Source organism: Amphiprion ocellaris, chromosome 4 (assembly GCF_022539595.1).
Source record: "Amphiprion ocellaris isolate individual 3 ecotype Okinawa chromosome 4, ASM2253959v1, whole genome shotgun sequence".
Taxonomy (NCBI): domain Eukaryota; kingdom Metazoa; phylum Chordata; class Actinopteri; family Pomacentridae; genus Amphiprion; species Amphiprion ocellaris.
In genome coordinates, this window is record NC_072769.1 from 22,811,069 (window position 1) to 22,823,108 (window position 12,040).

At 36.9% G+C, this 12,040-nt stretch overlaps 1 protein-coding gene across 1 annotated transcript in view; it reads right to left on the bottom strand.

Moving 5' to 3' along the window:
- Window positions 1–9,190, bottom strand: part of hoga1 (4-hydroxy-2-oxoglutarate aldolase 1) — a 32,180-nt gene extending 22,990 nt beyond the window's left edge. The window contains exons 1-4 of the mRNA XM_023288144.3: window positions 8,687–9,190; window positions 5,998–6,126; window positions 3,525–3,652; window positions 2,010–2,144 (exon numbers count right to left, since the gene is read on the bottom strand). Coding sequence (XP_023143912.1) covers window positions 2,010–2,144; window positions 3,525–3,652; window positions 5,998–6,126; window positions 8,687–8,903 — 609 coding nt within the window. The 5' untranslated portion in view covers window positions 8,904–9,190. The remainder of the gene's footprint in view (window positions 1–2,009; window positions 2,145–3,524; window positions 3,653–5,997; window positions 6,127–8,686) is intronic.
- Window positions 9,191–12,040: the final 2,850 nt, after the last annotated feature.

The following is a 12,040-nucleotide window of genomic DNA, read 5'->3' on the forward strand; positions in this document are numbered from 1 at the left end:
GCCTCTGGTGTTTGAAATCATCTTTCTGCAACTTGTCTGCTTTCCTCAAACTGACCCCTCACCCCTTGTTTTCTGTGTTTGTCCTCATCACGCCTACAGCTGAGCAGGGCTGCTCCGTACTTGAACTACGCCCACGCTCCCGTCTCCCAGCAAGTGGACAAACATGTTATTTCCCAAATCAGAAACCCATTTGCAACTTCCAGCAAATGCTTCCCACACAGACAAAAAGGTATTAAAGAGCTCGACAAGCGCTGATTGTCCTTGTCGTTGACACATGTAACCCTGTCATCGACCCGGCGGGATTTATTTTTAGGTTCCTCAACAGCAAACACTTTGTTATTACTGAAAATCAACTGAAAAATGGTGATTATTGAGCATTACAAAAATACTAACATAGCTAGCTTTGAAATAAAAAGTGTTAGCTTCACTGTCTTTTTACATCATCTTATTTTTGGAAAAAACAATATATATATATAAATATATAAATAAAACTATATATGTATTTTTTTGTTTGTTTGTTTGTTTGCTTGTTTGTTTTAGTGCAAAAAAGTACATTCTGAAAATGTTCACATTTATGGAATTTTTTTTTTACAAAACATTATGAACAACCTGGAATTTCTGAAGAAAAATAAGATCAATTTCAACAACATTATGCCTCAGTTTATCATTTACACATTAGAACTTCCAGATCACAGAGTGTCTATAAAGACAAAAAACATTTAGTCAAAGGTATCTGGAACTGAATGATACTTCAATACAAAATGAGACAAAAAATGACAAAAAAACGAGACAGACGACACGAAACAAAACAAAAAATAGACAAAAAATTTACCAAGCAACAAAAAAATGGACTAATGACAAAAAGGAGACAAAGATTTAAACAAATGACACAAAACAGACCAAAAATGACAAAAGCAAGAAACAAAATGACAGAACTATGAACAATCTAATATTTTACTTCAAAACAACTTGTCATGGTCTACAAATTATTTTAAATTTATAGTTTTACAAATTTGCAGTTAATGTCTTCTCTGTAATTTTTACACTTTACAACGTTGTCCCACAGGCTGGATTGGACCCTCTGGAGGGCCGGTTTTTGTTCGTTTGTTTTTGTCATTTTGTTTCTTGGTTTTGTCGTTTTGTGTGTCACTTTATTTGCTGTTTTTTGTCTCGCTTGTGTTGTCAATTTTTTTTGTTGCTTTGTGTCTCATTTTTGTAATATTTTGTCTAGTTTTTGTTGTTTTTTTATCTGACTTTTGTCATTTGTTATTATTCTCACTTGTTATTATTCTCATTTTGTGTTTTGCTTTATTCGTTGTTTTGAGCATAGTTTTTGTCGTTCAGTTTTTTTATCTTGCTTGTGTTATTTTTTGTCATTTTGTTTCTTTTCATGTCATTTTTTGTCTTGTTTTTGTAACTGTTTTGTCTCTTTTTTGTTTTTTGTGTCATTTGTCTCATTTTTTGTTTTGTTTCGTGTCGTCTTTCTCATTTTTTTGTCATTTTGTTTCTCTTTTGCCACTTTGTGTCTCGTTTTTGTAACATTTTGTCCTTTTTTTGTTGTTTTTTTGTCTTTTTTTCTGACTTTTGTCATTTTGATCATAAAGTAAAATACTATATGGTTCAGTTCCAGATACCTGTGACTAAATGTTTTGTTTCTTAGTAGACACTCTGATCTGGAAGTTGTAATGTGTAAATGATAAACTGAAGCATCATATTGATGGAATTTATATTCAGGTTGTTCATGATGTTTTGTAGAAAGACAGTTCATTGAATGTGTTTGCACAAAAACAAAGGAACAATCTGCAGTTGTGATTATTTACAGGTTATTATGCTGTGATTTTACTGGTCACTTGAGATTAAAATGGGCTGAATGTGGCCCCTGAACTAAGATGAGTTTCTATTACATGAAGACCTGCAGCTCTATCAGGTCGCCTAACACCAGAGTAGCTGCTTAACAGGTGATCAAGATTTCTCCACGGATTCCAGGTAAAAATGAAAGTGTTTCTTACGTCTCCTCCGCTGTCTTTGATGCCCAGGATGTTTGGGTGCTGAGAAAGCTGCAGCACGGCGTCCAGCGGCAGCTCCAGCCCCGTGTTGGCCGGAACGCTGTACAGAACCACCGGCACCGGGCTGCTGTCGGCCACCTGCAGGCAACAAACACACACAAAAAAATCTGTTGGGTGTCCCATGCTTTCACCATATAGAAATGCTTCATTCTATAGGTGGAGAGGTGTTGTTTTACAGCAGCTCTTAGTGATTTCTCCCATGGCATCCGTCCATGCAGTTCTGCATATTTACCAGGCTTTTTAAACGCTGATTTACATGCTGATGCTGTTGCTTGGATACATTCCAATATGAAAGATGCAGTAAAATGAAAAGAACTCCTGCGGCACCCTTGACCTGTCCTCACCAGATTGCTGTAGGAACCACTGCTGCTGATGTTTCTGCATCTTTCTATCCACCAGCTTCACAATAAATTTAAAAAAAAACAACCTCAGTTTGTCTACAACATGTGATGAAATTTAGGTTGACAGTAATTGCAATTTGACAGTGTGTGTACTCCTGTACGTAGTTCAACTTTAACTGATTTTAGAGCAAGTTCAACTAATATAGAGCAACTTTAAATAATATAGAGGAATTTTAGCTAATGTAGAGCAACTTTAACTGATTTTAGAGCAACTTTAACTCATAATAGCAACTTTGGCTAATATGGATCAACTTTAATATCAAGCAATTTTAACTCATTTTAGAGAGACTTTAAATAATATAGAGCAACTTTAACTAATGTAGAGCAACTTTAACTCATTTTAGAGCAACTTTAACTCATAATATCAACTTTAACTAATATAGAGCAACTTTAATATCGAGCAATTTTAACTAATTTTAGAGCAACTTTAACTAATAATATCAACTTTAATACAGAGTAACTTCAACTAATGGAGAACAACTTTAACTCATTTAGAGCAGGTTTAACTAATACGGAGCAAATTTAATTCATGTACACTACCGTTCAAAGGTTTGCAGTCACTTAGAAATGTCCTTGTTTTTGAAAGAAAAGACTTTTTTTCTATGAAGATAACATTAAATGAATCAGAAATCCAGTCCAGACATTGTTAATGTGGTAAATGACTATTCTAGCTGGAAGCGGCTGATTTTTAATGGAATATCTCCATAGAGGTACAGAGGAACATTTCCAGCAACCATCACTCCTGTGTTCTAATGCTACATTGTGTTAGCTAATGGTGTTGAAAGGCTAATTGATGATTAGAAAACCCTTGTGTAATTATGTTAGCACATGGATAAAAGTGGGAGTTTTCATGGAAAACATGAAATTGTCTGTGTGTATGTCTGAGAAAATCTCTTCAAAGAGTTGTTTCGGGGTTAAACTTGGTTTGAGGTTTTAGGGTGAAGGTCAGGAGAAGGTCTGGGTAAAGGTTTGTGTGAGGATTTGGTCAATGGTGATTATGTCATTAGTACGTAAATACAAAGGTGTGTGTGTGTGTGTCTGTGCGCTCTCAGCTGACCTTGGAGAAGTGATGGATCATAGCGCAGCTGTCCATCTTGCCCTTGTAGAAGCAGGGCGTTACCACGAGGACGGCGTCGGCTCCAGCTGCCGCCATCTTCTCTGTGAGCTGGACTGTGGCTCCGGTGGCTGAGTAGAAACAGGAAACAGCCTCATTGACAAACAGGACTCTAAATGTTGGAAATGTTTTCATTTTGCATTTGCTGCGACTGTTCGTGACCTGTGCAGTTCTATACAACATCTTGTTTTGTAAGTAAACACTCACTGCATACATAAACACACATGCAAGGCCTCTGTGTTTTCTCGACAATCTAACCCTCAGTCTTTAAACACAGTGTGTATGCCGAGCAGGACAAACAGACAAACTGAATGTCAATGAGACAAAGGCGATGGGCCTGGATTAGAAACCAATTTCTAGCGATTATTAAAAAGAAGGTCATGTGGGCATGAAAATATTCATGGAACAAATGCACCCATGTCCCTGGAAGGTTTCTTGAATCTACTATACACTCAGTAAGTGAAATAATTGGATGAAGTACAAACCCAGGAGGTTTATACATCCGTGGTGAACGGAGGAAGAAGAGAGAAGTGGAGGAAATGTACAGAGAATGAATGTGCACCTCTCCTCTCTCTGAATGGTCTTTATCCACCATAGAACTGAACAGCCAGTAAAACTCTTACAGACTCCATTTGACTTCAATTATCAGCCCATAAAACTCAATGACACCGCGGCTCTATAACAAGCTTCAAATCAAGGCCACGAAAATCCATATTGGAAAGATGTGAGGAGGTCATTTAGAGCTTTCAGCGCTCCTCAGGCAAACGTCGGCGTCACCAAGGAAATCTTTACCTGTTAATTATTCAAATGCAAGCAGCTCTGAATAAAATGAATTAAAGCAGTTTCAGGGAATACACACCATTTAAATGTTTTCATCCTTTTGTGACTAAAAATCTGCGTTAAATGCAAAAACAAAGAACCGCATTCCAGAGAAGTTAGTTCAATGAGTTTTCAAATCATTTTGATGGTTTTCAATGTAAAAGATTAGAAATTCCAATTTTAGCAATCATCATAGGATTTTAGGCAAACCTTAAAGAAGATAAATGCATGTTTGGACGATTTTCTGTGAAGAGTTTAACCTGCATGTCGGTGATTGTTTTGGCGGTGTGGAATTAAAAGAAGAAAAAATATTTAAAGTTAAACATTTTAACACAGCATGAAGCCATATATCATTACTTTGTGGGTCATTCCAGAACTGGAGGACATTTTACTGTCAGATTTCAAACAATCCATGCACAAAATACTAAAACATGCAGTTGTTGTGTAAATTTACTTGTCCTGAGACAAAATGTAGAAAAACTAGGAGAAAAAAATGTTTGAAGATATTTCTTGAAATACCAAATAAGTCTGGAGTTCCCACAAAAATACCATTTTTCTCTTGTCTCACCCCCTGATGACCAAACTGAATCTCAAATAAAACAGTGAAAACTAAATTAAAATCTCCTTTTTTTGGTATTATATTTTTCTATTGATGTATCTTGTAATTGTGTGAACAATTGTAAAATCAACATAATATTTTAAATAATAATTATTATACATGGAACGTGTGTCCCACAACAACCCTGTTAGCATAACCTTTTATAGCTGGTAGAAGAAGAAGAAAACAGTGAATCACATGAAACGCTGGAATTAACATCATCAAACAGTTTTCCAAAAGAATGTGTAGAATAAAGTTATGTCCTCTCTTCTGTTTTCCATATTTTCATAACATTGTCATCCTTGATTGAATGTTTCACTCTACCTCATATTATCAGGATCAGACTAATTCTTTTGACTGTTTTCCATCAGTCAGTTTGTCCTCTTGGTCAGCAGTAACAGCTAAAAATCTAGTTTCTACTCCTGAGAAAAAGCTAACATTAGCATGGATTAACAACCCTGTTACTGTGATTAGAGTAGGGTTAGCAAACAACAAATAAAACATGGAATAAAAATGGTACCATTGATATGTAAGCTGAGCCAATCAAGCCTTTGATAGTTTATTACCTATTATTGATGAATATGGAGCAGAAAACTGTAAAAGAGAAGGTTCATTTTTCAAACATTTTGAAGCCCAGATGTCCTCCAATACTGGAATGATGGACATTTACCACTGAACCCTGAACTTCTACAGTTTCATTTAGTTTTTATCTAAAGCGTTGTACATCTGAGAGTAGATACAACACCAGCAAGGATCTAGTGAGGAGAAAACAACCTGGAAAAGAACCATAAAACAAGTTCAAGTGTGATAATCAACTTTGGTGCATACAGGCAGTGCAGGAGGAAAGAGGAATTATTATTTTATTTTCTGAGCTGGGTCTCTAGTCTTTTCTTAAAGACTGAGAGAGACTCTGCAGATGGAATAGAGTTTGGTAACTCGCTGCACCACGTTTAAGTTCAACAAAGTTCATGTAGAGATCCATACATCACTCGGGCTTACATTCACAGCCTGATCCGGCCATCAGCAGCTTTCCCGTCGGCAGAGATCTTCTGACCGTCCTCACCACCTCCACCCGCTCCTCCTCCGTCAGGTAGGGATACTCGCCGTTGGAGCCCTGAACCACCAGACCTGCAACACACAAACACTTCACTTTTATTGCCTCTGTGAACAGGGTCATGTGATCTTCACCTCATGACTTATTGTCAGTTTGTGCCTGACCTACTGTGCTCCAAAACCTGACATTTATCAGCCCTGTGGATACTCGGTCATCCATCCACAACAATGCTGATGCTGAGAATGGAACCTAATGTACAGGATAAGCCAGGGGTGTCAAAATTTTAGTCCAGTGGCCCCATTCAGCCTGATTTGATCTCAAGTTACCAGTAAAATCACAGCATATAATAATCTATAAATAACCACGACTCCAAAAGGTACATTCTGAAGATGTTCACATTTCAGGAATTATCTTTTTACAAAACCTTATGAACAACCTGGAATTTCTTAAGAAAAATAAATTCAATTTCAACAACATTATGCTTCAGTTTATCATTTACACATTACAACTTATAGATAACAGAGTGCCTACAAAGGAACAAAACATTTAGTCACAGGTATCTGAAACTGAATGATATAATATTTTACTTTATGATCAAAACGACAAAAGTCAGACAAAAAAAAACAAGAAAAACAAGACAAAATATTACAAAAATGAGACACAAAATGACAAAAGTGAGAAACAAAATGACAAAAAAATAAGACAGATGACGCGAAACAAAACAAAAGAGACAAAAAAAGTTACCAAAAATTGACAAAAACAGGACAAGACAAAAAAGAAACAAAACAACAAAAACTATGCTCAAAACAACGAATAAAGCAAAACACAAAATGAGAAAAATAAGGTAAAAAAGACAACTGAGACAAAAAGGAAACACAAGATGACAAAAACATGAGACAAACGACAAAAGCCAGACAAAAAACAACAAAAACAAGACAAAATATTACAAAATCGAGACACAAAGCGACAAAAAATGGAGAAACGACAAACACGAGACACAATAATTAAAGTGAAACACAAAATGACAAAAATAAGACAAAAAAGACAAGTGAGACAAAAAGGAAACACAAAATGAGAAACAAAAAGACAAAAACATGAAAAAAAACAACAGAAGTCAGACAAAAAACAACAAAAACAAGACAAAATATGACAAAAAGACACAAAACGAGAAAAGAACAATGAACGATCTAGTATTTTACTTTATGATCAAAACAACTTGTCATGGTCTAGAAATTATTTAAAATTTATAACTTTACAAATTTACAATCTGCAGTTAATGTCTTCTCTGTAATTTTTACAAAGTTATCCTTTCAGCCGGATTGGACCCTCTGGAGGGCCGGTTTTGGACCACGGGCTGCATGTTTGACACCCCTGGTCTAGACTGAATCTCTGATTCATTTATTGTTTTTAAAGGCTGTGGTCTTAAACTTTTGATCAGCTGACTAAAGCCTGTTTGTGTTTAAATGCAGTTTTTAATAAATTACCTGCTCACATTTTTTTCTCTCTCGCTCTCATTTCTTCTTTTTGCAGTTGGAAGCTCTACTTAGAACCTTCTTAAGACCCAACAGTGCAAAATGCAAATTCTTTCAACTTTTCAGCCGGTCTTAAGACTTTTATTGGGAGTGTACACAATATAATCATTACTAGCCTGAGCTGTGTACAAGTTAGTAATTATATAAGCAGCAGCGGGAGGAAGTCAGTAGTGACAGAGTGACTCTTTTAACCCTGGTGTCGTCCTGCGGGTCAAAATTGACCCGTTTTAAAGTTTGAAAATGTGGGAAAAAAGATATTTTCACAGTGAAACTTCTGATGTCCACATTTTCAACATTTTTGGGAAATTGTTGAACATTTTTTGGTGGAAAAAAAGAAATGTTAAAAATGTCTCTTCAGAACATTCACATAAAAATCAACCAAAATCCAGCGAAATTCGCTGGATTTTGGTTGACTTTTTTGTGAATGTTTCTTAAAGAAAATATTAGAAGTTTTACTGATATATTTGTAATCACTTTAGATATTTTTAGGATTTTTGGGGAAGATTTTTACCCATCTTTTGAAAATATTTACAAGAATTTTCTTGCCAAATTTGGGGCATTTTTTTAAAATTAAAATAAAACTTTTAAGGGAAACTTAAGGAATTGTTGGAATTTTCTTCCTGAAGGTTTTGCAAATTTTCAGAAATTTGGGGAATTCTTTTGCTGAATTTTTTGATTTTTTTTCAGACAAAGAAACAATATTTTTGGTGCCCATAAACAAAGACAACAGGAGGGTTAAATAGATGAAGTAGTAGCAGTAGGACTGCATTCAAACCATGGAGGTAGTAGCACTAAATGACCACCAGGGGAGGACAAACCACCACAGTGTGAGTTTGCGTTTTTCCCTCCGTCCTGAACTTTGTCCTGTGTGATGATCCCTAAACTGACAACAGACCCAACCGAGGAAACGTTTTGCCAAAGGGGGAGAAAAAAAAAACTCTCCAGCGGTTTCTCAAGACTAATGTAAACGAAGTATTTCTGTGGATGCTTTTAGACTTTATCTGTCTATATCTTCCCTGCCTGTTTAAAGCTCTCCCACTGCTGGTATCATGCTGGCCTGCCACCCAGCAGTTTTCACTTCTGTTCGCTCATGAGCTCTGACCTTTAAACGGTATCTTGGCATATCTGTGCAGGTTTTCCTCCAGTTTCTGATAGTCCACGTCCTCCATGGCGGTGAAGGGAGTGGCGATGGGCGGATAGATCCCGCTGAGATCCAGCCTGGCCGCTGCTGCGTGGCTCTGGGTTCGTGTCCACGCTGCCCGGTAAGCTGCCCGGTGAGCTGCCCGGCTCAGGGAGCTCCAGACCCGGACGCACTGCATGCTGAAATGGTCAGTGACGGAGCTGCTGGGAGTCTGTGCAGCTGCTGCAACCGCGGACAGTTAATCACTAACCTGCTTCTTCAAATATTGACCAGAAATAATCATTTATGAACAACTTTACTTGAAACCACTCGGGGGTTTAAATTGGTCACGTATTGCGCTGCGCTGTGCGTAAAAGATGGTTTTCCTGTTAACTTTAGCCAAGTATCCGCATGACTGAAACATTCGTTCACCTGGAACTTTTAAAATAATCGACACACACTTAGTTCACAGCGACTTCTCCAGACATGGTAGAAATTGCCACACATCCAGAGCTCCGCCCAGAATCAATAAGGGCTCATCAGTCACAAGCAAGCTTCAGTGTGAACGCAAACTGGAGGCTCCCGCTGGTTCGAATTCCAACCAAATACTGCTGTTGTCATCCAAACCACCTGTCCAGCTCTGTGTTAAAGACAGTAAAAACATTTCATACACCTCTGCTGAGTGGTTTCTCCTTTTATAAAGACTTGTGACTGTGGCTTAAATAATACACTACCATTCAAAAGTTGGGGGTCACCAGGCAATTTCATGTTTTCCATGAAAACTCACACTTTTATTCCTGTGCTAATATAACTGCACAAGGGTTTTCTAATCATCAATTAGCCTTTCAGCACCATTAGCTAACACAATGTAGCATTAGAACACAGGAGTGATGGTTGCTGGAAATGTTCCTCTGTACCTCTATGTAGATACTCCATTAAAAATCAGCCATTTCCATCTAGAATAGTCATTTACCACATTAACAATGTCTAGACTGGATTTCTGATTCATTTAATGTTATCTTCATTGGAGAAATTGCTTTTCTTTCATAAATAAGGACATTTTTAAGTGATCCCAAACTTTTGTAAGGTAGTATACATAACATAAATGGATTTTTTTTTAAATCTGTCATGTCCTTCCTTCATTTAAGTGCTTCATATACATCCCTTGAACTTGTGAGGTGTTTTTGTGATGCTGCTCTTCATTTAATTTTGTTTGAATGAAATGTGTGTACCAATAATTAGACAGTGATTTGTGGAAGGTTTACCTTTCTCCATGCATCCCAAAACACAAATTGGTTATTCTACAACTTGTAAAATGCAGTTTTTTTTCCTCTCCTTGCTGTAGGACCATTTCCTCCCGGTTGTTGAGGGGAAATGGTCCTACAAGAACTACAGCAAGCTTTCAAAAATAAGGACATTTCTAAATGACCCCAAACCTTTGGACAGCAGCGTATGTCCAATAATATGATATATTAAGATCGGTTGACCATTTTCAGTCACATCTGCCTAACAACTGATTAAAAAGTTACAGAAACTACACTTAAATATTCACACACCTACAGATTTTTTAACCCCTTCAGACCTGCACCCACTGGAATGGACAGGATATATTTTTACCAATAAAAACCTGGGACTTCAATAATGCTTCGTTACTAATTGGTTTCTGGTTATCCAGTCACAATGAGGTTATGACCGGTAATTTGATGAGTTGCAGACACCAGACTAGACAAGCATGGCTCTGATGCCAGTTGATACATTGCTGAACAAACTGACATGCATAAATGCTCTGAGCTAAGACTGCCATCTACTGTCTGATGAACTTACTGCAGTTACCAGATGTTCTACTGACATATAGTGTGGATGTGATGGTTCTGATAGCCTTTACACTGCTGCCACCGTGTGGAAGAAACGTTAGTTATATTTACTTCATGGAAATCACAGCAGCTTTCTGCAGTTTGTAGCTTTTACTTGGCTTTGATGGATGGAGGGTAAAAACCTACAGTTTAATGAATCAGTCCAGAATCTCTCTTCTCTGCTCAGTCAGGTTGAAATGTTTCTGTTTGCTCTTTTACAACTGACAATAAATGGATCATTCCAGAATTGGAGGACATTTGGGCTTCAAAATTTTTGAAAAATGCACCTTCTCTTTCACAGTTTTCTGCTCCATATTCATCAATAATAGGTAATAAACTATCAAAGGCTTGATTGGCTCAGCTTACACACCAATGGTACTATTTTTATTCCATGTTTTATTTGTTGTTTGCTAACCCTAGTCTAATCACAGTAACAGGGTTGCTAATCCATGCTAATGTTAGCTTTTTCTCAGCAGTAGAAGCTAGATATTTACCTTCTACTGCTGACCAAGAGGACAAACTTACTGATGGAAAAAAGTACAAAGAATACAGCTTTTCCAGTCTGAAACTCAAGGTCAGTCTCAAATACTCTTTCCATCTTGTTGATACAATAGCATCAGAATGAGATTAGCTGGATATTATCAGACCAAAGGACTTAAATACAATAACACATAAACTCTGAATAAGACTGATCCTGTAATTCAGTAAACCACTGACAGTGAGGGGTTTGGAACTACATGTGTGATCTCAATAACTACTTAGACTCTTCTTTCAGATAAGAAACTAAAACACTCCCAAAATTATACACCACTGTTCAAAAGTTTGGGGTCAGTTAGAAATGTCATTATTTCTGAAAGAAAAGCAGTCTTTTTCAATGAAGATGACATTGTTAACATGGTAAAGGACTGTTCTAGCTGGAAACGGCTGATTTTTAATAGAATATCTCCATAGGGGTACAGAGGAACATTTCCAGCAACCATCACTCCTGTGTTCTAATGCTACATTGTGTTAGCTAATGGTGTTGAAAGGCTAACTGATGATTAGAAAACCCTTGTGCAGTTATGTTAGCACATGAATAAAAGTGTGAATTTTCATGGAAAACATGAAATTGTCTGAGTGACCCCAAACTTTGGAACGGTAGTGTATTTTTTTGCAGTCTGTCAAGCAAAGGTGTTCAGTGAAGAACTGGGTTTTTAATCTTTTCTTAAAGACTTAGGAGGACTCTGCAACCTAAAAATGGTCTCATTTTAATTCATCAAGCACTGATGAAACCATTAATTAAACTAACATACCTCTCAGAATGCATGTGTTTTGATAGCAGTGAAGATTAGACAGCCAGTGTCGACAGTTTATCCACCTCTACTGGAGGAATAAGGTGAAGACTACAACTGATTGTGGACATTTTGCGGCATTAGTGATAGCAATGCACTATAAAGTGGCTATTTAACAGCCTGTTATAGGATAATCATTGTGATGCTTTTTT